Source organism: Lepisma saccharinum, chromosome 13 (genome assembly GCF_977018435.1).
Source record: "Lepisma saccharinum chromosome 13, izLepSacc3.1, whole genome shotgun sequence".
Classification (NCBI taxonomy): Eukaryota; Metazoa; Arthropoda; class Insecta; order Zygentoma; family Lepismatidae; genus Lepisma; species Lepisma saccharinum.
This window is the reverse complement of record NC_139241.1, coordinates 36490759-36517479: the sequence shown is the minus strand read 5'-3', so window position 1 is coordinate 36517479 and position 26721 is coordinate 36490759. Positions and strand designations below refer to the sequence as shown.

The following is a 26721-nucleotide window of genomic DNA, read 5'->3' as shown; positions in this document are numbered from 1 at the left end:
GATAATCAAATGATTGCCTTAGCGCTTTGTCAAGAATAACCATACCGTCTGCCAGCTTAAAGTCCCGGATGAACTGCGAATACCCGCTCCAGCATGGGTGTGAGTCATTACTCCGTGACCACAGTTTGAAGCACGTTGATCTTGCCCAGCAAAGAAACAAGCAGGGATGACGTCAGCCCATACATCGAAAGCTTGGGTAACGAAATGTGGCACATCAGATAAGTGGGCATTCCTTGTTGCAGTGAGTCATGCCTGCCCATGCACATGTCTACCAATTAGGCCTACTGTTTGGACAAGAAGAGACAACGTTAAAAATTTTCCTCCCCAAAGCTGCGAATAGGGAAACAGGAATGTCAACAATCGTTCTACGCTGTGATTGCACATCAGTTGCTACGCTGTCCCGGTCCCGGGAATAGTTGCGATATAAAACTTGGCTTCACAATCTGGAGCAAAGTAACACTAAAAGTGAGGCAGAAACTGAAGAAAACATATATCACCTACAAAGGGGGTAAAATTCAATTTTTACAAAAAAAAAAGTTTTTATGAAGTCACTAGTGTTCGAATAGGGTAATTGTAACTGGGCGTAAGTTTAGAATGGGATCCGTACCTACGTGCATTGAATCTGGAATCCCTTGATTACCAGACAACGGCATTGCAAGTAGGCCATTGGGTAAGCACGCATATACACGTTTGCAAGGCAAATCAAAATTATTAATTAGAAGCAAAGAAAATATCTCTCCCCCATCTGCTACATCATGAAATATTATCTAGCTAGCTGCAAAATATGGCATTCACAACAGAAACGGCAAGAGAAAGAGGTCAGCCACAACTAGCAAAAAGTCAACATTTCTGTTTCTTAAAAATAAAAAAAGATGTTCACATTTTAGTTACTCGTCATAGCATGCCCACCGAAAAAAAAGAGAAGTTGCCTTGGCAAATAACGGAAATTCATTTTATAGTGAGGAATATGTTGTTCCTGCTTATTATATTGAGACAAGTAAAACCAGTCATCAGAAAATGGATCTCTTGAAGCAGTATCAAAGGCTGCAATTAAGGAATTGTAGTTCGATACCCGGTGGAGGCACATGACATAGTGGTTAGATTCTCACTTCAAACTGTAGGTCCAGTATGGATTATCCTTGCTGTGCATAAAGTGGACTTCAACGCCAAATTCAAACAAACAGCATATGTATGATGAAACAATATTTCTATTTAACTCAAAATTTTGCAGTTAATTTCAGTGACTCTTCTTCAAGGAATATTGAACGCTTCATCTTCAGTTTCATTTCAAAACGCATTTTTAGTTTTGATTATTGTAAGCAGTTAGTTTTATCTGCAACACAATGAAGAAAAGAAAACGTGCTTTACTCAAAAATATCTACACTGTCAGAAGATCTGTGGGTGTCCTCTCTTTCCCTCTCGCTTTCTCTCATTTTTTCTTTATTTTCATCTTGCCACACGAACAATAACAAAATATAATGCTACAATTGGTGTGACGACTTGTAATCAGGAGGTCCCATGTCCGATACTTGTTCAAGTCACATAGTGGATCGCATCACACTTTAAAACACTTAAATACATAGACAATGAAATAATAAATGTGTTACAGGTTGGTAAAAAAAAGCAACCACTAGGAGAATCGAAACTAGGATTTCAGCACTTACAAAGCTGAGCTTCAACCGACATGGCCACAAACCACAGTGAGGAAACCGAGCTATTCAGGTAGTTTCTACATAAGATATTATCTTTTCCTGTCCAGCTCGTAACTTTTTATGTCGCTTCTCGTTAATTACATTCATTTGATAGCAATACGCTTCATCAGATAGTGTTTGTATGCTGTGCACATTGCTGACAGAATACAAGTCAAGCTTGTGATTGAAAATGAATAAAGATGTTTGGAAGTCATGCTTTTGTGAAAGTTAGTGTTTCGAACCCTAAATAATCGTCGTCATCTAACTTCCGCCAACATAGCAGATTCTGCTATGTGACGACGAATCTTATTAACCAATGGCACATATATTGTATTATTTTTAAACTATTTATTTAAAAAATAAGTGTCATTATTCTGGAATCTATGGAGACATTCATTTAGCCAGTATGGATTATACGAGAGTGAACATTCTAATTATGTGCTCCATTACGAAACCAACGTGCAAGTGTAAAAAAAGGAAAGCCCAAGAATTTTACACAAATTCCGTTTAGTGTTAAAGTTAAATGAGGGCAAAACCACTGACTTATTGTTAATAGGCTTGATGACTGATGTGTGTGTGTGTGTGCGGGGGTCATCTCCTCGTATGTGCCACCCTGGCTGTGACAAACACTTCTTGTTTTCGGATTTCTATTATTCTTCACATCGCATATTCAGTCCAACTTTACAATTCTGTTTGCCAAAGTGGATGGGGAAGGAGTTTATATATACACTTCAATTCATCTCCTAGGATAGGATAAAACTTTTTCCAAAAGAGAAAATATTTTCTTTTCTGCATCATTTTCAGGAATTACAACAGCACTATTTCAACCTTGATTATTCTTATTACGTTTTTGTTTCTTTTTGTTATTTAGTGTTGCATTTCTTCCATTTTCCGCTACTCGCAAAGATGAAGAGAAACTCAAAAAACACCTATGCTCAAGCCAAATTCGAACCTGAGGACTTCTCATTCTAACGCATTGTTATAACCACTTCTTTATGAACGTCAAAAATGCATTTTTTTAAATATATCTTTCACGAATATTTCTCATTTACATTACTTTCAGAGTAGACGTGGACAGTCCAGTTAATTAATATTTACGCTGAAATCTTTCCATTAACCCTTTTCTTCGAGTCTCAGATACACACAATTCCCTTGATTTCTCTAAAATATTTGATAGCAAGCAACACTGCTACTTTCCGTACACTTACTTCAGCTCTACTGCCAGACACGATCGTCTACGAAGCTGAACTTCAACTCAAACAATTGTGACACTTTTTATGAACAGGAGAGTACCAATAAGTGAAATTTTGACACCAATATCATGCACTATAAGGGGAGAAAGATTTGTAGACTTTGGTAACTTTGAGTTTGGAGTGTTTCAAACACATGTTGCAATGCTGTTGCACAGAAGTGTTTGTTCTGGTAATTTCTATTAAATATTGCATACAAAGAAGGTTCCTGTTTGTACGCATCGATAAGACATGTTTGGTGTTCCCTAGACCACCATGATTTTGTCGTAACAGCAAATAAAAAAAAAAATTAGCCAAACCAATATTCAAAAATTCAAAGACAAAAATCGCTCTTCTTCTCTAAAATAAACTTACAAATTATATTCACATAAACAAATGTTTGCTCTGACAGGTTGATGCCACACATCTAGCAGAGAACAAAGTTGAAATCAGAACATGCTCTATTTGCCACATCCAGTCTAGCAGCCATAATTTCTAGCCTGGTCAGAAGTTCAATGCCAGCAGACATTTCTATAAGAATCCATTTCTGTGTGATATGTAATGGTCAAAAGCATTTCATTCTTTTTTCAGTAAAAGCATTATGTATGAAGAGAGTTTATATAGACGATTACCATGTGAATTTGCACCAAAATTTTGAATAAATGTATCATTCTTTACATCGAGTACCATCACATGAGTAAATTCCTCCATGAAATTCTTAATTTTTTCTCAATGTTTCACAATCAATAATTAATTATTATTATGGGTGAAACAGTAATACTCAAATAATTTTTCCACGGGACCATCAATTCTTGTTATCTCTATATTGGTATTCACGAATATCATGGTGAATGTTTCAAGAATGAGATTAGACTTAGAAGATACAATTTTTTTTAAAAAAATCAATTAGCATGGCAAATTTCCTGAAAACACTAAATGGTTCATTAAGTGCATCTATAAGGGAGTAGTAGTTTTTTAAACTGCCTGCATTTATAAGTTGAACATCAAAGTAAATGTGCATATATATTTTCAAGTTACTATTAAAATATTTTCACATTTTACAACAAATTGCTTTTGTAATCTCAAATTAATTTTCCAGCTTCCCTCAATGTTTCACTTTGTGTAAATCTTTCTGATGGTATTAATGTGGAAGAATTCCCTCATGGATTCTCAAATGGATTTTCAAGTTTCCACTTTAAATAAATCTCTTTTAGCACTGAGGGCACTCACATGGACGAATATCACCATGGCTGTTGCAATGGCTCTCCATGCATCTACTTTGAGTAAATATTTGTTTGCATTGAGAGCATTCATCTGGACAAATTCCCTCTTGAATTCTCAAATAGGATTTTAATTTTACACTTTGTGAAAATATATTTTTGCACTAAGGGCATCCACACTGACGAATTCCATCGTGGATTCTCAAATGCCTTTTCAAGTTTCCACATGGAATAAATATAATCTTGCAGCGAGGGAACTAATTTGGACAAATTACATCATGGATTTTCAAATGTCCTTTCCCATCTGCAATTCGAGTAAATCTCTTTATGCACTGTGGCCACTCATGTGGACGAATTCCATCATGGATTATCAAATGCATTTTCATGTTTTTACTTCGGGAAACTCTTTTGGCACTGAGTGCACTCACATGGACCAATAATGCCATTGATTCTCAAACGTATTTTCAAGTGTCCACTTAGAGTATATCTTTTCTTGCACTGAGGGCACTCATGTGGACGAATTAATCATGGTTTCTCAAATGCATTTTCAAGCTTCCACTTAAAGTGAATCTCTTTTTACATTGAGGCTGTTCATATGGATGAATCCCGACATTCATTCTCAAACGTATTTTCAAATGTCCACTTAGAGTAAATCTCTTCTTGCACTGAGGCACTCATGTGGACGAATTCCATTATGGATTCTCAAATGCCTTTTCAAGTTTCCACTTCCGGTAAAATCTTCTTGCACTGAGGGCACTCATGTGGACGAATTCCATCATGGATTCTCAAATTCGTTTTCAAGTCTCCACTTTGAGTAAACCTCTTCTTTCACTGAGGGCACTCATGTAGACGAATTCCATCATGGATTCTCAAATGCCTTTTCAAGTTTCCACTTCCAGTAAAATTCTTCTTGCACTGATGGCCGTGTGCACGAACGAAGATCAAATTTTAAACTCGGATCGGGAAAGGATCACTGGAAAATTCCATTGTACGAAGACTGTTCAACACTTGATCGCGATCTAGGAACATCAAAACAAGTTTATCTTCTGATCGGCCATTCGCGACCGTTTTGGTGTCTGATCCTGGTTCACGATACTGATGCTTCGATTGCAGGCAGTTGTTTTTTAATATAAAAAGAGCGGGAAGTGATATCGAGGGCGTGCAAACGTTAGAGATGTTGGATGTACAATGCTGATAATTCGAGAACTATGTAAACTAAAAACTGCCAAAATAATAATAATAATTTGTGGTTCTGTGGTGCCAAGTCATAATGTTTATAAATACTGTACTTTCTATCCCAGAACAGAAAATATATATAATGTCATATATTACGTGCAAGGTAAATTATAACACAGCAATGTTTACGATATTGCTACATGCTGTTGGAAATATGATTGTATAAATTTACGAAAATACATGTTACTGGCTTTTTGCACCAGTTTACACGACACGACAATATAAATACATAAGAATTAAGAAATGAAAAATTCAAATACTTACCACAGTACAGTAATAATAGAAAGAATAATAACATATCTTTATTTGAGTGGGCGAGGTTCAGCATTCGCTGTTCTCTCAAAATCGAATGCATTTGGTATGGCATTAAAGTCCCGTAGAAGGAGGTTCCATGCTTTCTCCTTCTCTTTTGTGCTGTACCGTCAGTTCATTTTTAATATTATTATTTTTTACACTCCACTACATCCTTGTACATATTGACAAGGTTGATTAGTACATCTCTCAAATTCATAGAAGTTTGCAGCCCGAATTATTTTCTTCTCCTACATGTTGATACTTTAACACATCACATTACTCTATTGGGTTCTTGATTGTCATTTGTTTTAGCCAACCAATCAGGTATGGCCTTACAAATTAATCTCGGATCAGTTGAACGGAATCTCCTGAACGTCGTTTCTTGTTGCTGCAATGTAAATCTTTAAACCAAGTTCATTTAGAGTGGATTACAATTGATCTCGTTCTTCTGAACTTCGAAATAATCGGCGTTGGTGCACGTGGCCATGAGGACACTCATGTGGACGAATTCCATCATGGATTCTCAAATGCGTTTTTAAGTTTCCAATTTGAGTAAATCTCTTCTTGCAATGAGGGCACTCATGTGGACGAATTCCATCATGGATTCTCAAATGCGTTTTCAAGTTTCCACTTTGAGTAAATCTCTTCTTGCAATGAGGGCACTCATGTGGACGAATTCAATCATGGATTCTCAAATGCGTTTTCAAGTCTCAACTTTGAGTAAATCTCTTCTTGCAATGAGGGCACTCATGTGGACGAATTCCATCATGGATTCTCAAATGCGTTTTTAAGTTTCCAATTTGAGTAAATCTCTTCTTGCAATGAGGGCACTCATGTGGACGAAATCAATCATGGATTCTCAAATGCGTTTTCAAGTTTCCATTTCCAGTAAAATTCTTCTTGCACTGAGGTCACTCATGTAGACGAATTCCATCATGGATTCTCAAATGCGTTTTCAAGTCTCCACTTAGAGTAAATCTGTTCTTGCACTGAGGGCGTTCAGGTAGACGAATTCTGTCATTGATAATCAAACGTATTTTCAAGTGTCCACTTAGAGTATATGTCTTCTTGCACTGAGGGCACTCATGTGGAAGAATTCAATCATGGTTTCTCAAATGCGTTTTCAAGCTTCCATTTAAAGTGAATCTCTTTTTACATTGAGGCTGTTGATGTGGACGAATTCTGTCATTGATTCTCAAACGTATTTTCAAGTGTCTACTTAGAGTATATCTCTTCTTGCACTGAGGGCAGTCATGTGGACGAATTCCATCATGGATTCTCAAATTCGTTTTCAAGTTTCCACTTCCAGTAAAATTCTTCTTGCACTGAGGGCACTCATGTGGACGAATTCCATCATGGATTCTCAAATGCATTTTAAATTCTCCAGCTTGAGTAAACCTCTTCTTGCACTGAGGGCACTCATGTGGACGAATTCCAGCATGGATTCTCAAATGAATTCTTAAGTATCCACTACTAGTAAACCTCTTCTTGCACTCAGGGCACTCATGTGGACGAATTCCATCATGGATTCTCAAATGCTTTTTCAAGTCTCCACTTTCAGTAAATCTCTTGTTGCACTGAGGGCACTCATGAAGACGAATTCCATCATGGATTCTCAAATGCCATTTCAAGTCTCAACTTTGAGTAAATCTCTTCTTGCAATGAGGGCACTCATGTGGACGAATTCAATCATGGATTCTCAAATGCATTTTCAAGTTTCCATTTCCAGTAAAATTCTTCTTGCACTGAGGTCACTCATGTAGACGAATTCCATCATAGATTTTCAAATGCGTTTTCAAGTTTCCACTTCCAGTAAAATTCTTCTTGCACTGAGGGCACTCATGTGGACGAATTCCATCATGGATTCTCAAATGCATTTTTAATTCTCCAGCTTGAGTAAACCTCCTCTTGCATTGAGGGCACTCATGTGGACGAATTTCAGCATGGATTCTCAAATGAATTTTTAAGTATCCACTACTAGTAAACCTCTTCTTGCACTCAGGGCACTCATGTGGACGAATTCCATCATGGATTCTCAAATGCTTTTTCAAGTCTCCACTTTCAGTAAATCTCTTCTTTCACTGAGGGCATTCATGTGGACGAATTCCATCATGGATTCTCAAATGCCTTTTCAAGCTTCCACTTTGAGTAAACCTCTTCTTGCACTGAGGGCACTCATGTGGACGAATTCCATCATGGATTCTCAAATGCGTTTTCAAGTTTCCACTTACAGTAAAATTCTTCTTGCACTGAGGGCACTCATGTGGACGAATTCCAGCATGGATTCTCAAATGAATTTTTAAGTATTCACTACTAGTAAACCTCTTCTTGCACTCAGGGCACTCATGTGGACGAATTCCATCATGGATTCTCAAATGCCTTTTCAAGTTTCCACTTTCAGTAAATCTCTTCTTGCACTGAGGGCACTCATGTGGACGAATTCCATCATGGATTCTCAAATGAGATTTCAAGCTTCCACTTACAGTAAAATTCTTTTTGCACTGAGGGCACTCATGTGGACGAATTCCATCATGGAATCTAAAATGAGTTTTCAAGTATCTACTTTGAGTAAATCTCTTCTTGCACAGAGGGCACTCATGTAGACGAATTCCATCATGGATTCTCAAGTGCATTTTCAAGTTTCCACTTTGAGTAAATCTCTTCTTGCACTGAGGGCACTCATGTGGACGAATTCCATCATGGATTCTCAAGTGCTTTTTCAAGTCTCCACTTAGAGTAAATCTTTTCTTGCACTGAGGGCACTCATGTGGACGAATTCCAGCATGGATTCTCAAATGATATTTCAAGTTTCCACTACTAGTAAACCTCTTCTTGCACTGAGGGCACTCATGAATTCCGACTGATTTCTCGATTGATTTTTTATTACATCTTACTGATTTGGATTCAATGGTTTGATGATTTTCAATATCTTCAATACACATGATATCTGACGGTTTCCCACAATTTTTGATAAAATCAGATGACATTAAATTTCCTTCTTTGTTCCTGAAACAAAACGTTGTAATATGCTGAATTAATTACAAGAAAATATCATGTAACAAAGGCTATACCCTAAATTTTATGTTTGCACAAACATGTGTAAATGTATCTCACATTAGCATGTAAAACAATTTACACCAACAGACATTACGTTTTCTATCCTATTCTGCTTCACACTTTACTTACTTTACCATTCCCCAGCAACAGTGTATGTCCTGGGGCATCTAGGTAATCTAAGGTGAACCAGTAGGATTTTTAGTTATTCCAGCACATGAATGATAAAGAAATGTTCTCCAATATTGTGACTCATCTCGAGGGCAAGGAAGCCCTGGTTGCTTTGTCAAAGAAAACAGGGAATATTGCTTCTCTGGGATCTTCATTCAGAGGCCTCTTTCCGAAGCGACTCAGCTGTATAACAAAGTTTTAGCCTAGTTTTCGCCACTTTCTTTTCTTCAGAAAAACCCACAAAAGAAGTAAAAAATTGGGTTTTTGAGAACACTGAATATTATTGCTTGAAGTTCTTCTGGGGTTCTATAATAGTCAATAGTTTGAGAAAACTTGTAAAATAAAGGCTTAGCAGGGTTTAAAACACTCAAAATAATTAATGTAGTACAAGCCAGTTGATTTTTTCAAAGAACATAGTATATCCAAGAAGCATAAAAGAAAGGATAAAACGTTTGCATTGATTGTTGCAGTATAGTTGAACAGTTTATAATTTTGAAATGTAGTAGCACTTTGGTTATCAGTTACTTCCTATGTGGGGAAATCATAGTGACACATCATAGTTTCACCTGTGACGATCAACTGATACAAAACATTATAAGGGAGAATCCAGTACATTTTATTGAAATATCGTGAAAGGAGAATAAAGTTAATTGTGATATAATTAAAATGGAATACTTTTAACTTTTTTTTTCATTTCCCAAAATATAGTACACCTGGCAGCAAATGTAATGTAAGGATGTTAATGCGCCGCCAAAAATATGTTGGAAATGCTGCGCGCTCTGAGGCATTCATGGTAAGATGCATGAGGAACATCAAGCAAAGTTTTCACAATGCACAACTTCAGTACAGAAGGTCATGATACATGTTGATTGGCAACTTTCGGGAGCATGTTGTCTGTCTACACAGTTCTCCTTAAATACCTGCTTGAGAACGATTTTGTGTTCACGTTTTCTCTTTACAACGAAGTTCTGACATTGCAGTAATCTTACATTATTTTTTTAAAAAAAATTCTTTGCTTTTACCATGACACGATTAAAATTTATCGCAACTATGAGGATGGATGATAATTAGATTAAATTGATAAAGAAACACTACAGAGATAGAACTCCATGCCGAGACCAGGACTCGAACTCGGAAGCAAGAGCGAGGACGTTTAGTCACATTGTTCTAACTCTTGGATACGAGATATCTTATAATTATATGTAATTGCTAAGGAGTATTTTATCTTATATTCCTGCGTAATAGCTGTTTCTGGATACTTGATTTATGGGTGGTATTAGATCAAAAATTAGTTCTTCGGGGACAATCCTCTTTCTGTTTGACAGGTACTAGGGGGAGGCACATCTTGTTCATAACAGAGAAACAATCAAAGCGTGATGTGCAAACACTATTTTTATTATACTTACCGAGATGAGTTGGATATGGCAATTGTGACATGCAAGTTTCTTTTCCTCATTATATCTAAATTGTATCCTAATTGATAATCTTGAAACAACGAGTTTGCGCGAATTCATAATGATTAAACCAAACAGGATCTACATTTTTTAAATATTAAATCTGGGTGATGGATTTTGTGCCTCAACAGGAAACAAAAATATATATACAATACTCATTCACTACCTTGTGGCAGCTGTAAATTAGCTAAACTTGAAATGAAGAGGTAATATTCATATTCATGATAAGAGAGAGTGGTAGGAGGTGCATTAGGTAAACCAAATATGTAAGGAAAATGTGTAATTTTCTACTGTATGTGAAAATTTTCCACCTCCATGGAGGTATGGTTAGCACAGCGCAGTACGATGACAGAGATTCCGGGTTCGAATACCAGTCTGGGCTTTGTTTTTTGTTTGTTCATCTATCATATCATCACTCATCTTCATCGTCGTGATTGCTCAAAGTGGCATAAAAACGACAATAAGTACCAAATATTAAAATGTATTTCAAAATTCGAAGCTCCTATTACACATCTATTATCCGCAGATCCTGCAACAAAGCAACTTACGATCAGTAACTGAAGTAATTATTTCAAGTCCACTTTGTGCATACATAGGTAAATCGAGATTAGAACTACACTTTAAAGTGGAATCTGAACCATTATGTGCCACCACCGGGCATCGAACCATGAACTCGTTGATTGCAATGAGGCGACGTTTTGACTGCACCATCGTGGAGGCTCTCTAATCAGTTACATCTGCATAGATTAGCACAAATTGATTTCAAACATATTTCACACACTAAATAGAATTAATTATCACCACAGACGGGAAATTAGTTTCAGGGAAAATCGGAAATACGAGGAATATCTGTCGCCCTTTTCATGTTGCTATTGCGTATAAAATAAGAAGCATTTCATATCCCTGCCACAGTCTATTGTCACTATTGACTGAAAAATCAACAATGCTTCAAACTCGGAAACCAGCACCAAGGGTTCTTTTTCTGTCATTTCAAGTCACTGTTCTACCACTCTCGGTTAATCGCCATGATAAAGGTTAAAGATGTGATAGATGGAAGTGGAATGAAGACAATGACACATCCATATTTTCTGGTCCAGGATCTACATCTAGACTTCGAAGCGCGTGCCCTAACCAATTAGCCACGGGTTGGCCATTTCATGATTGTCAGTTCACCAAATTAATCTATTTGCCATTCAACATCCAGAGGTAGAAAAGCAGCAAAAGCTAACAAAAAAACAAAAATAACATTCACTTATCATCAACCAGCAATTTCATGCTGACCAAATCAACACACCAACTTCTTACGGCATTCGTATTGCAGATTGGTTCAACTCGAGGCAATTCAGGTGCCTTATCAAAGCTCCTTGGAGCATGCAGGGTTTCCAATTGATCATAGTCAAAGATCTGCGACAATATTACTACTACTACTACTACTACTAACAATAATAATAATAATAAAAATAATAATAATTTGAATTGTTATTTCCATTCAGCATGGAGAAAATCACAGCATTTGAAACACACGGGTCATTCAGAGTGAATGCCTTCAAAATAAAATAAACATGAATTCCTGATAATAAAATATGAGGGCACCTTTGATTTAAAAGAGAAATAAGTTGTTTTGTATCTCAACTGCATCAAATGTTCAATGCACATGTATTTTTTTGTGTGTGTGTGTGTGTGTGTGTGTGTGTGTGTGTGTGTGTGTGTGTGTGTGTGTGTGTGTGTGTGTGTGTGTGTGTGTGTGTGTGTGTGTGTGTGTGTGAACAATGAGCAATAACTAAAGGAAGTTCTTTGTTCGTTGTAAGTGGGTAATGTATAGTTAGTAATGGCGGCAGCTAGCTAGACGGGCAAATTATGCTGTCCCAGCACTTTCTATAAAGGAGAAGGAAAAAATTGCAGTCGTTTGTAGGATCTTACTGGTGTGAAACAATATCTGTAGGATCAGTATCGTGTACAATTCATTGATTGATTGATTGAGTTAGTTTATTTCACTTCGCGTATTGTGCCTCTTGGCTAATTTGCGAAGATAGGGATGAGTCATGAAATTGATGAATGGACATTCACAAACAACCAAGCCCGACAGGGATTTGAACCCGGGACCCTTGGCGTCGCAGTGTGATGTGCTAACCACTCGGCCACAGGGTCGGGCAGTATCGTGTACGAAAATAAGTTTATCTTTACATAGTGTGCTCTCTTCTATTGAACTTTCGTGTGCGTGTGAATTGGAACGCAGTGTTGTGCATTCAATATGGCACCTCCAAAGAAGCAGGCATCGGCAGGCAGCCTGTCCCTTGCCGTCAAGGAATGCTTTCCCCCGAACTTGCTGAAACAAGTGACGGAAAAGGTGAAGTCAGTGGTGCAAATCCCTGACATTTTATCGATGATCAAGGATTGCCTCATAGACTCAATCACCAAAGCAGGGGTGGTTCATCTACAAGATCTCCTCGACTTTAACAAAGAGAAAGTTCACCAGTTCGAGGAAGAGCTTAGGAGGAAGAATGGAGAAAGCCAAGAGGTCAAGAAACAGCTGGTGAAATTAGAAGAAAAGGTAGTGGATCTCGAGCAGTATCAGAGGAGGAACAGTATTAGGATCTTCGGGATTCCGGAGACCCCGAATGAAAACACACGTAATGTTGCTTTCTCCCGCTTTGAGGAAGAGCTAGCAGTGAAATTGGAGCCATCGGAAATATGCAGGAGCCACAGGATAGGGGCCGAATCTGAAGGTAAGATCAGACAAATCATTGTTCAATTTACAAACTATCATTCCTGCGTCAAGAGTGTTTAACTCCAAGAAAAAGCTCAAAGGTAGTAGAATATCCATCAAAGAAGACTTGTGCTTCTCCAGATTGCAGCTCTACAGGCAGGCAATCAAGAAATTTGGTATGAAGTGTGTTTGGACATTCGATGGCCGCATTGTGGTTAAAAGAAACAATGTCAGGCACTACGTCACAACTTTTGATGAACTTGGTCGCCTCTAACACAAATCACAGTGATCGTTTGCTGGGAACATTGCTATTCAACCGCCTTTTAGTTTGTGTCATTCTCAAGTGTTTTTTATTTTTTTCACTTTTCATTTTTTTCTTAAATTTAAATTTTCATTGTAAAAATTGGAAGTGTCTTTAAGTAGCTATTTATTCTATCATATCATCTACCTCATATATGGAAATGTCTAAATTTCACCCTCAGATTCTCAAAATTTTAACACTGCTTACTTTTACCAACTCACCCCACAAGTCCGTACTTATCTTCCCCGGTCCTCCCAGATGCACTGAACAAATATCACAAAGACAGTTTACAAATGACGCCATAGCTGATACTGAGTTTGCTACACGTGCAGTCACAGCCAGGTCATTCACATTTGCAACAAATGGCTGATTCTCCACCCCAAGTAGCTAGCCTCAAAGACACCCCCTCCCTGACTGCTGACCCACATTTCAAGGGACCGACAGCATTGAAGTAAGTGCTTTTGAGGTTGTATCCTACCCTGCCGGACATCCAGCTCGCAGTGGGGGAAAGCCACTTTCACGTCTGCTACCTGAACGTTCAGTCCCTCGACAACAAATTCATGGAATTCTCCGCATCCGAAATCACAAAATTCGATGTTATCGCATTGAGCAAAACGTTGCTGCAGTCATCTATTCCTGACCCTCTATACTGCATTCCTAATTTCCATCTCTTTAGAAACGACAGACACACCCGGGGAGGTGGTACCGCTATTTTCGTTAAGAACAACCTTCTTGCCTCTAACATAATTTCGGTCAATGAAAGTGACCTTGAAGGACTATGGGTGCAAGTCTCGTGTCCAAAAACAAATAAAAGTGTTATCGTAGGTTGCGTATATAGATCTCCTAGCAGATCGGTTGGAAAAGCATGCAAAATCTTGCAAAGGATGATCAGTAGCTTACCACCGAGTCATCTATCAATATTCCTTGGAGATATGAACGTAAATTTGCTGAAAGATGACAAAGACTCAGATACATTATTGGAAACGTTATCACTCCTAGGACACAAACAACTCGTTGCTCTGCCTACAAGAATTACGTAGACATCGGAATCGTTAATCGACCACATATATTCCTCGAACCCTCACTTGCACACAGTTACATGAACCGTCTATGAGGACATGAGTGACCATTTTCTCGTTTACACCACACTCAAAATTAATGTAACGCACACGCCAAGGAAGCTAATTACTACCTGCAAAATAAAATACATGAACCAAATTTTTTCACGTTCACATCCACTCTTCCGTTCTACGCAACTACTTCTCCCGACGTAACCGTAGATAACAAGTTCAGTCATCTGCAGTCTCTCATTTCGACTGCACTCGATGAATTTGCTCCCTTGAAAACTCTCGGGGTGAGAGAAAGCAGGAAGCCCTGGATTACACCTCAAATTATTAAATTAATATCACAGAAGAACCGCTTGTTCAAGAAAGCGGTGGATCCTTCCTGTGACTATACGTGGGAGCAATACAAATCTTTTAGAAATCATTGCACAACAATTACTAGGCAGGTAAAAGTAAATTACTACAGAGATATGGTGAACCAGACCACTAGCAATAACAACTGCAAATGGAAGGTTATCAATGAGATCACGGGTAAAGAATCAAAAACTACAATTGATCATTTACTAGTCAACAATGTCCTCCTAACGAGCCCATCCAACATAACTTATTATTTAAATATTCATTTTTCTAATATCTGCAAAGCATCGTGGCATGTTAATCCTCGCAATTTGAACATAAATATTCTAAGAGAAGACCCCAATTCAGCTGTTGTCCAACAAATTGAAGAATTCACATTAAAATCTGTTAAGGTCGATGAAGTTTTGGCAATTCTTAATAAATTAAACGTAAAAAAGGCAGGAGGTTTGGATGGCATTCCCAACAGCGTTCTGGTGGTGTTGGCCCCACTTATAGCAGAGTAGGAGATGGAAGCACTCTATAATAAGTCCAATTCACAAATCTGGATCTCCTACCCTAGCGTGTAACTACAGGCTGATTTCCTTAACCCCAACATTAAGCCGAGTTATGGAAAAAGATTTAGAGAACCAACTGATAACTTTCCTGGAAGTCAACAATCTGATGTCTGATCGACAGTATGGATTCAGGAAGGATGTATCCCCTGAATTATTATTACTTAGTCTAATTAATGAATGGCGCGAGACACTGGACAAAAAAACCAGTTTCCTAGTTGGATTAATTTCCCTGGACGTATGCAAAGCCTTCGATACCGTTGATCACAAGTTGCTAATAGAAAAATTAAAGAACAGATTTGGTTTCAAAAGCAAAACAAATCTCTGGATGGAAAGTTTTCTCGCTAATAGAAAAATCTCAACGAAAGTAGGATGTTCACTTTCCACCGAGCAGTCAGTGTCCTCAGGCATTCCACAAGGTTCTATATTTGGCCCAAAATTATTCAACCTATTTATTGACGATATCACACTAATAAATTCAGATTTGTCGATTACTCTGTATGCAGATGAGAAAAGGAGAAAATGGAAAACTTATTCCAAAAGTACTAAATTGGTACAACATCAACAACCTGAAGATTAACATTGCAAAGATGAAGGCTATGGTTTTGCTTCACACCGGTAAGGGAATCCTGGCTAACACGATAGATATTACCCTTAATGATTCCAGAGTACCTTTGAGCAATCATTTAAAGTATCTAGGAGTCATTATAGATCCCCAGATTAATCTCCAAATAAATAACTACAGAGGTTGATCGGGTTATATCCGACTGACATGTAAAGTGTACATACCGTATTAAAAGCCATGTCGCCACCACCGGTTGTGTTCTATGGGACCACCAGCATTATGGACTATTGCCAGACATCGCAATTCCCACTGCAACAAACTACGTTTGAGTACAGGCATAGGAATTGCTTGCCATTCCTCCTTACAGGTTGTCCATAGGCCTGTGAGCGTGCGGGGGCGGCGATGTTGTAGACATCGTCTTAACAGCCCAAATACGCAGAAATCTATTGGACTGGCATCAGGGCTTTTGACAGAAATTTCATGAAAGGGAATAACATGGATTCCTGTTTCCTGCTCCATGTCCTGATAAAACCGGAGGGATGATCTAGCAGTGTAGCTGAACCCTTTGTCCATGTGGATCCACACCTGGTTCTTGTTGTCTCCGTACAAACGAGGGATGTTTGACCGATAGATTGGGGCCATAATGGGTTCCTGGAAGTAGGCAGCATTCACCTTTATGTTTTTCTCCACTTTACGTATCTTCAACTTCCCCTCGTAACCATATCCGGCGACATTAGCCTTGTCACTGTGAAAGACTTTTAATTCAATGGAAGCGTCACACTGTAAATTGTTCGCGACAACCATTCATAATGCGCAGCTCTTCATGGATGTACCCGATTAAAATCGTGTGCAATGGCATGCGAACATCTCTCCCTAGACGTCACTTTGATCTCGATGCATTACCGATGCGCTAAACAAATTTTAAGGCTTTTTCTAACACCTCGAAAAGGAGCAAATTGGTACAAGAATTCAGTCATAACTTTTTACTGGTTAAAGATACGTCGAAAAAACCTTCACCATTGCAATTCTCGTAAAATTGTAGCCCAGTTTGATATGTCACACGACCCCCTTCCCATTTAAAATTCTGAAGTTGAATTCAAGATGGCGGACATCAAGATGGCCGCCGACCGTGTGGGTGGCGTCAATGTGGTTCCCCCTTGGCCTGATAACGATTGGTCATCACCATTTCCATGTTGCGCGCTGCAGTGGCCTTGTACTGGGGGTGTTAAGTGACTTATTGATCCACCCTGTATAATTTGATTGCAGTGAAGAGTGAAAATATAGACAGCAGATATTATTTTGCTCACAACTTTGGTGAAGGATAAATTCACAGAAGATGAACAGCAGCTATTACATTCGTTCATCTTATTTATAAAAAGTCTAAGTAGCGGCATGTATTTAGGAGATTCTCTTCTCTAGACTTCAGAAAGTTTCTTCACAGAGGAGCTTCTTTATTTGTACCTTCATTGCCCTTGTTGCGACTTCCCATTTATACAGAAATTTGTGACTTAGACGTCATTATTCAAATTCCCTTTGCATCTGCATCAAAGGTCAACAGCTCCCAAGTTTTGGGAACGAAGGGGAGTTTCATTGCTTCGGACGGGGGATGGAATGTATGCTAGGCAGTATGATTGAATATTGTCCATGTTTTCTTGTGAGATATAAATATCTGTATCGATGGCACAGTGGTTGCGTCATCACCTTGTAATCAAGGGGTCCTGGGTTCGATACCCGGTGGAGGCACAAATTGTTCGGATCCCACTTTAAACTGTAGGTACAGTCCCGATTAGCCTTACCAGGGTGGCTACAAACAAGCACAAATGAAATTCCCTGACTTTTCCAGGTTTTCCAGGACAAAATTTACATTTTTCCCTGACAATTACAAATAAACTAAATCGATGTTTTTGCAAATTGAAATAAAATACTCATACAGATCCACGTATGGTTTTGTTAAGTACCAATATTATCTTCTATGAAATTGACTTAATTTCTCTATTCTCTATGATCATTTGAATTCAAACTGCAAAATAGTGAATTTGGAAAATTATTACAATTTACAAGCTAGGGAAGGATTACGGAATTTTGTCATATGCAGTAAATTTAAAATAAAATACTTGGTTATTTTTAAAGTTACAACTAAATGAGATAAGAGTGAAGAGTGATTGATTAAGAAATACAATTTGTAATTTATCAGTTTCCTTATACATTCTCGGTATTATATGTTGATATTTCCACTGAGGTTTGGAACCCTCTGCTTGCAAGAACCATGAGTGCGGACTCATTTTTCAATGCATAAAGATACTTCTCTCTTCTCTGTAAAGCAAACAACTTAACTCTTACATTTTCAATGGGATTTCTGCTTCAGTACAGTATATCCAAGTGAAGTACTGTGAAACTGACAACATGCAGTTATACCATTAATGCTGACGAAAAGGGTATGTAGGTATTAGAAATTTAGCGCAAGGAATTTATATAGAATTTCATTGTATAGGTACCTGATTTAGCTAACCACACATCAAAACAGGAACAGTATGATCAGACGATGGTGCAGACAATTCACGGAAGGCCAATCAAATGTGCACAACCCCATACAGCTGAGTACACATGGGCCCTTTGCATTACTTCAGGTGAGAGATCTTGGACCACTTCCTGTACCACCTTCGCCTTGAATGTACCAACTTTCATCTCTTTGTTTAACTGAAGAGGTTTCTGGTAGGGCAAGGATTTGACAGCTACACTGCAGTAGAGATAGCTCCAGCCTTTGCTGTCAGACACATATGCCATGGGAATACAAAATTTAGTGCCATGCTACGACAAATGCCAGAACAACGGTGGTGATTATGCCGAAAATTAGGTTAGGACTCACTGTTACTAATGCAATAAATTACAACTGATATTCTTGTTTTATTTATGCCTAATCAGTAGGGACCTTGATATTTTGTTATTTTTTTTTCCAAATTGGTGTATTTTCTTATTTTCTATTTTTTACTATACGGTGTTATTTTTCCCAAAATTCACATTTTCATTTTAGCGCATTTTCTGGCAAATATCTGAAATTATACCTTCATGGTTTTTTAAACTACTGTTTCAAATGGCTTATGCCTCTTAGTGAGAGTTTGATATCTTGAAAGTTATTTTGGGAAAGTTATTTTTCCATACCCCTTTTTTAATTTTAAGGTAAGGTTTTTAGATAATGGAATTTTCCCCGTATATAATGAAGGTTGCATAATGACCATAAGTGGCGACGCACCCAAAAAAATTAAAATCAATCAATCTCACGTGACAGATAGCGATATATTGTGGCACCAAAAATTGGCATTATCTTTTTTTGACTTGTTCGTGTTACGTTTCCCAAAATTTGCGTTTTTGTTTTAGAACATTTATCTGCCAAATATACCAAAACTTAACAGTCCATTGTGCTTTTAAACTTTTAAAATTGCAGGTCACATGGTCTACATATTTTCGTGACAGTTTGATATGTTGGAACAGATTTTTGAGGAAGTAAAAGTAAAGTGCTCCCCTGTACTTTTCCATGAAGGTGTATAGGGGTGTGGAGTTAGGGCATCACACTTTCTTGATCACGGCTGAAGGTGGGTGTGATGTGATCAGCACCATGCTCCTGGCTACCTTTATCCCTCAAAGTACCAGCTTCATATGATGCTGGGTGGGTGCTGGAGCAGTTTGAATAGGTAGAAAACATCCCGGTTCTCCCCTGCAGGGAATCGACCCAGGGCCTCTCGCATAGTAGTCAAATGCCGTAACGACTGAGCTCCATTATTACTCGCTCGACAAATGCCGATAGTGTGCACTTAGCTTGGTAATTCAAAACATATCTCGTACGACATATACGAAGATGTGGCTCCCGTGTGATGGTAGATACGCACTCGATCTCCTGTTAGAACCCTGCCACTTTGCTCTGTGATGCAAATGGTTTTGATAGAAGTTGAAAAAATCGTGGGAAATACATGATTTAATGTGGCTGTCGGAATTATTCCATGTACGTATAACTCTATAGTTTATTCTTGAGTAAAATGTTGGAAAACTTGCATGTTCTATGTACACAAACATGGCCTAGAAAAAAACAAGAATGTTGGATTTCATGAAATTTTTCATTGTTTTAGAACATTTCTTTAAAAAAATTGCTAAAAATGCCAACAATTCGCATTTTATGCCAAATTCGCATTATTTCAATATTTCGAACGGGTGAAAAATGTGTCCAGACATCACTGCACATTCCAAAACATAACTTCGCAGCAATTAATATTTTTCACAGTTTTGGCGTTTGCGAAAAATCAATGTCCCTACTAATCGGAAATTACTTTCTGGCCACCCCTCGTGTAAATCAGTAGATGGAAAGTGAAAATTTAGTAGGGGTGGCAGAGAAAAGTCAATTCTTGAAGAAAGTGATTTGCTTTTATGATTGAATGATTCGAGTAAATATGATATTAAAATATTTACGGATTTATTATTAGTATTCATTTCATAATATTGGACATTAACCTTACTCAGTGAGAGATTAATGACCATCTATCACGAGTTTAAACAGACAGGACAGAGAGTGGTGTTAATTGCATTGCAATACTAGTGTTGCAGTAAATTTGAGGTTGGAAGCATGCACTTGCCAATTTTTATAACATTCACCAATGCAGATTTATGTTTCACTTTTTCGTGATAGTATTCAATATATATCCCGTTTGGTTGGATTCTTCTTGATATCTAAGAATAGTGGAATGTCATTGTAAACGTATGTTAACTTGTGCGAAACCAGTAATACGTCAGGATGATGAAAGAAAACCTTCGTAAGCACTCCTACATTAAATAAGTGAGCCAGAAGAGTAATAAAATTCTAGCAGCATATTTGCAGCTTAAACCTCTTCTTGTTTATGCATGCTATTTTTGTTGGATGTTTCAGTCCATGCAACATTGGTTGTGTTTCTGTCACATGTTGTAGTGAGATACTTTGTTGGGTGGCGATATTCGACAAAAATCGTATGCAATGGAACCTATTTGTTTCCATGTTCCTTCAGTTTGCCCAACAAAATGCCTTACTATGACATCCGACAACTATCGGACGGCGCCACCCGCTCTTATCCTCTCCATCTGTTGACAAGTTCCCGTACTACTCCCATACGGACAAGAAAAATGATAATTCAATGCATTTTCCACGTAATATTTAGAGTCTTTTAACCTATATTCCCCCGATGATACCATATGGTATCATGGTGCTGATTTAGAAATTAATGTGCTTTTTGGACCTTCATACTTTATGTTTGGGTGGAAACTCTTGACAGAAGTCTGGAGCAAGCCTGGGAAATTCATATTGATGACCAACATCCCCCTCTACCCCCATATCCATGCCACATTTACGAACAGAGTTTCACATTTTGGCTCATTATTCAACTTGTGTGGCACCCAGGAACATGAAAAATGTTTCAATCTCTTTGGAAACGTCCATTCTTTGAAAAGAATCCTAAAGTTCACACCTTCTTCCCAAATAGAGGGAGAAGAGGGGGTAAACTCCAGATTTTTATGTTTTTTCATTGAAATTCGGGGGTCGCGCCCCCCAAACCCCCTTCCCAGGTCCGGCATTCTGAATTGTACACGGTTGCATGCTCTGATGTTTTAGCTGCAAAACAAAAGTTATCCGAAGTAGATTGCTCCCATAGTGTCCAAGTTATAACAATTTTCCTACAAAAATGAAAATTACCTATTTTTCGTAAAAAATAATAATCACATTTTGGCTTATTATTCAACTTGTATGGTATCCAAGAACATGAAACATGTTTCATTCTCTTGAGAAATGTCCATTCTTTGAAAAGAATATACTAAAGTTTGCGCTTTATCCCCAAATTAGCAGGAGAAGGGGGGCCAACTCCAGATTTTTATGTTTATTCCATTGAAATTCGGGGAACGTGTCCCCCTTACTTGGTCTGGTGTTCTGAATTGTAAACGGTTGCATGCGCTGATGTTTTAGCTGCAAAACAAAAGTTATCAGAAGTAGATTGCTCCCATAGTGCCCGAGTTATTACAATTTTCCTCCAAAGAGTGTTCGAATTTAAAATTCCCACCGAGAAGCCCGGATGAGAGAAATTTCTCTCTCTCTCTCTCTCTCTCTTTCTCCTCCTGCAATCACTGGTTCTGTTGCACATAAAAGGGGCCTAAAAGTTGAGGCCGAAACTTACGAACGAGATTCCCTGTTCCCGTGCAGAGTTCCATAACGATATATTTAAATAAATAAATAAAAAAAAGTCAATGAAGACAAAATTCCCTGACTTTTTTTGACACCTCAAATTCTCTAACTTTTCCCTGTTTTCCAGGTCTGTCGCCACCCTGCTTACTGTGCATAAACTGGACTTAAAACACCAAATCAATCAATCAATCAAATATCTGTCTCATCAAAACGGAGTATGGAGTGTGTGATTTCAGTAGCAGCCAACTAACACTTCAACATATTTTAACAGATATAGAAAAAATGTAGTATTTCTGTGATATTTCTAAACTGTATGTAACTTAATGACCCCTTCCTCCATACATAATTTGCCATCATTTAACACTGTTAAACTTTCAAATAATGGACTTGGTTAACGAAGCCTGTCCTGATAACCCGTGAGCCCCTCCTGCAGATCAATTCTAGTTACCGGCCTGCCTGCACATTCCCCAGATCTAACATCTTAAGAGAACTTTTACCTTCAGAAACATTTGAAGAGAACGATGCATGCACTAAAAGTCCGTGATATTGACCATTGCTGCTTGCAATGATGTTCCACCTGGTACATTGCCAAATGTTCTATGTGAGTGTGAGAGACGTCAATGAGTGTACTCACAGGAATATTGACAACATTATAATGTGCATATATCATAAGTGAAAGATATGCGTATAACATTTTGCTGGCTAAAAATACGTTGGAAAAACCTTCGTCACTTCATTTCTCATGAAATTCTAGCTTGATTTGATATATCACATCACCTCCTTTCCATTGAAATGTTTACGTTGAATTCAATATGGCGGTCAACAATATGCCGGACCTGCGTTAGACACACACACAGCTAGGGATCTCCTTGTTCCTATCCTATTTCTCTCATGACCAGGATACCTCTATTACATTTTGTAGGTGTTAAGGGACTTTTGACTTGTCATAGTTCATGTAATGAGGCTTTTATCAGTCACATAGTTACACATATTGTTTTGTATCTTCTGATCCCATTGCAGTCCCAGAATGATTTTTTGATATGTTTTAGAGTATGGCTCGAGGGACCAAATATATTTATTCACGATATTTGGTGATGACATGTTTTAAGATATTCAGGGTCAAAGTCAAGGTCACATAACAAAATTATATTTTTTTTCAAAGGTAGGCTTGTTATACCTATATCACTGGAAAGCTTGTTCAACTGCCTGTACAATAAGCTTTATTTGAGCTTCCTAGGTGAAATAGGGGCAGAGTTACAGCACATTTAGTACAGATAAACAGACTCAAAAAGGGCAATTTATGCGAACTTTGACCTTGAATAATTTAACAATTACAAGACAAACGAAACTAAAAATTTTCGTAGTTACTAAGTTCCATGCATAGTTTGAACTCTCCAAATTTCATGAAAATCGGAGGTGGTCAGGTTGTGCGCTGTGTTGATTTCATATGGTATGACTCATACCCTATAAGAAGAAATTATACTTTTGAAAAGTAATATGAAAATAGAATATGGAAAATTTAGAATTACAAGACACTAAGCACCAAGAAAAGTACAAAAATGTAAAAATACTATTAGAGAAAGCCATAAAGAAACAAAAATCAAATATTTTCAGTAAACAAATAAATAAGTCTGTTAATAAACAAAAATCAATTTGGAAAATTGTAAAATATCACCGTGTATCAAATACAAACAATGATAAAGCAAACATAGAAGTCATTAAGGATGACACTGAAGTAATTAACCCAAATATCATATGTAACTTATTCAAAAAATATTTTATAAACTTGATCAACACAAACCGAGAGATGAATATAAATGACAAAACACTAAAGATCCCAAAGCACAAAGATCAGCCATATACTATATACTGGGTGAAGAGAAACTATAGGGATAAACTTCAGGAGGTGATTCCTGACAGGTAAAGGAACAAAAAAGTTCGTATCAACGTATGTCCGGAAACGCATATTTGACAAGGTAGAACAGAACACTGAAGAACGACATCATCCTCTCATAACAACACTCAAGTGTGCTTTTTTGTGTTGGAGATTGTGTGATTGGAGTTACGTCGAAGCCCCATGGTCTGTTATTCATACCAGGAACAAGCCGAGATGATCTTCGTATACGGTCAAGCAGATGGAAATGGTCGACAGACCCACCAGCATGCATGATGTAAGTCAAGTGATGTTGTGTTGTGTATCCTGTACGAAAACCGCTACTATCCCTATCACCTGCAACGTGTGCAGGGATTATCCAGCGGATTTTCCACCAAGGTAACGGTTTTGTCAATGGTTTTTGCAACAGGCCACCACCATATTGGAATTTCTGTCGTCAGTCCTCTTCAACGACGAAGCGACTTTTGATAGAGATGGCATCGTCAACCTACATCGTCATCTGCGGGCTACAGCCAATCCTTGGGAAATGGTTGAATCGTCTCATCAGCAATGGTTCAGCATCAATGTATGGGCAGGTTTTATTGGCGACCACCTACTTTGACCCTATGTTCTTCCACAACGCCTTAACGGACTCCTGGATTTCCTGCAGAACACTCTGCCTCATTTGCTTCAGAATGTGCCTCTGTCAATACGACAATTAATGTGGCTAGGTGTCCCAGTTTACAGTCAACAGTTTACAATTTACAGTCCCAGTTTACAGTGCACGAAAGAGCCAGATCTGGTTCCAAGAGAGCTAAATTGGCAACATTGCCATGGGGGAAAGAGACCCGTGGAGACTGTCCGGCAAACCCTTAATGCAAAAATTGGCAGAGAAGCAGAGGTCAAAGAGTTGACAGGGAAGAACACTCTGCATTTAGTCACCAGCGAGAATGGCTGGAGATTTGCACAGCACTGTATACAAAATAAGATGCTTGTGAGAAGTAACCCATTTCCCCAGAAAGGATATGCACAGAGACACCTGAAAAGCTCCTTGTGGAACATATACGAATCAGATAGACCATGTTCTGGTGAACAACAGTCATGCTACATCAGTAATGAATGTTAAAATATGCAGAGCAGCTAACTGTAAAAGTGACCATTTCCTAGTCAAATTTGTTATTCGACAACGATTATCCAATGTAGGTAAAATCAAAAGAAAACAGAGGTTTGGATGGGATGTAGAAAAGTTAAAGAAGGACAGATATAAGAGAACCTTTCAGGATCTGAAACATCGGAAGAGATACTAGGACAAAGGAAGAGATCCAATAGAAAAAATTGGTATGAATGCAGGGCAATAGTAGAGAAGATAAATGAGTTACGGAAAATGCTGCTACAAAGGGGAAACAAGAGCATCCATGGATCCATACAAAAATGCTAGGAAAGAAGCCACCAAACTCTGTAGGAAGAAAAAGAAGCAATGGATGGAGGAAAGAGTAAGGAAAATTGAGGAACATCAGACAGAGGGTAATATGAGACAGATGTACAAGGCTGTTAGAAATCTTAATACTGGATATCAACAAAGATTACACATACGTAAAAATAAAGATGGGAAGCTGCTTACGGATCAAAGTAAATGCCTGCAAAAATGGGCAGAATATTTTCAGGAGCTCTATAAATGTAACTTCACAGATATTGTGGATGAAGACCAGCCCCAAGTCACAGAATGTGAGTTAGAAAGAACATTGTTTGACAAAGTGAAAGGTGCAATATTGAAATTAAATAAAAATAAAGCACCTGCAGAAGACTTGCTTAAATACCACTCAGAGGTATTTAAGAATGGTGGAGATGCACTCTGGAGGAAAGTCCACCAGTTAGTTTGCATGATATGGGACCAAGAGAAAATACCCAGTAGCTGGAGATATGAAGTTATCTTTGCCATACATAAAAAAAGGTGATAAAATGAATTGTGGTAATTACAGAGGAATAACCCTGCTAAATATTGGATACAAAATCTTCTACAATATTCTGTACATGAGAGTATCTAAAATAGCAGAAGAAATGCTAGGGGAATATTAATGTGGATTCCGTTCAAATACATAGATCTACTATAGATCACATCTTCACCATATCAAAATTATGGAAAAGTTCTCTGAACATAATATTGATCTGCACCTTCTATTTATAGACTACCAGCAGGCATTTGATAGCTTGCACAGAACAGGGATCACTAAGGTATTAAAGAAAGTAGGATTCCCTGAGAAATTAATAAGACTGATTAAAATTATTACAACAGCTGGAGTTATGGTGCAGGGTGAAAACTCACAAACCATTAAAATTGAAACAGGGGTGAGATAAGGGGATGTGCTGTCCACTTTAATTTTTATTATTGTGCTACATGATATTATTGGTCCACTGTAAAAACGGGGGAGTATATTCTACAAAAATAATTCAGATACTCGCTTATGCTGATGATTTTGTGATAATATCACAGATCCCTTAAAAACTTGAAGGCAGATTCTTAAAGATAGATAGCAAATCCAGAGAAAATGGACTAATAACACTGGTCAACATGAAATTTGTTACAAGGAATGTGAATGGTGTTCTAAGGTAAGTCGATGATGTTGAATTCGAAAATGAAATCAGTTTTTTCCTATTGGGCTCAGTTTTCTTGTTACACACTAACCTGTATCTAATGCAATTCATGAAAATTCTGCCTATTGGGCTGTGGCTTAACCTATATTTACTCTATAGATATTGTTGAATA

General features: G+C 37.9%; 1 protein-coding gene across 1 annotated transcript in view; it reads right to left on the bottom strand.

Moving 5' to 3' along the window:
• Positions 1-7326: 7326 nt before the first annotated feature.
• Positions 7327-26721, bottom strand: part of LOC145997236 (uncharacterized) — a 130855-nt gene continuing 111460 nt past the window's right edge. Inside the window, exon 5 of the mRNA XM_083134057.1 lies at positions 7327-8676. Within this exon, the coding sequence (XP_082990183.1) occupies positions 7749-8676 (928 nt within the window). The 3' untranslated portion in view covers positions 7327-7748. The remainder of the gene's footprint in view (positions 8677-26721) is intronic.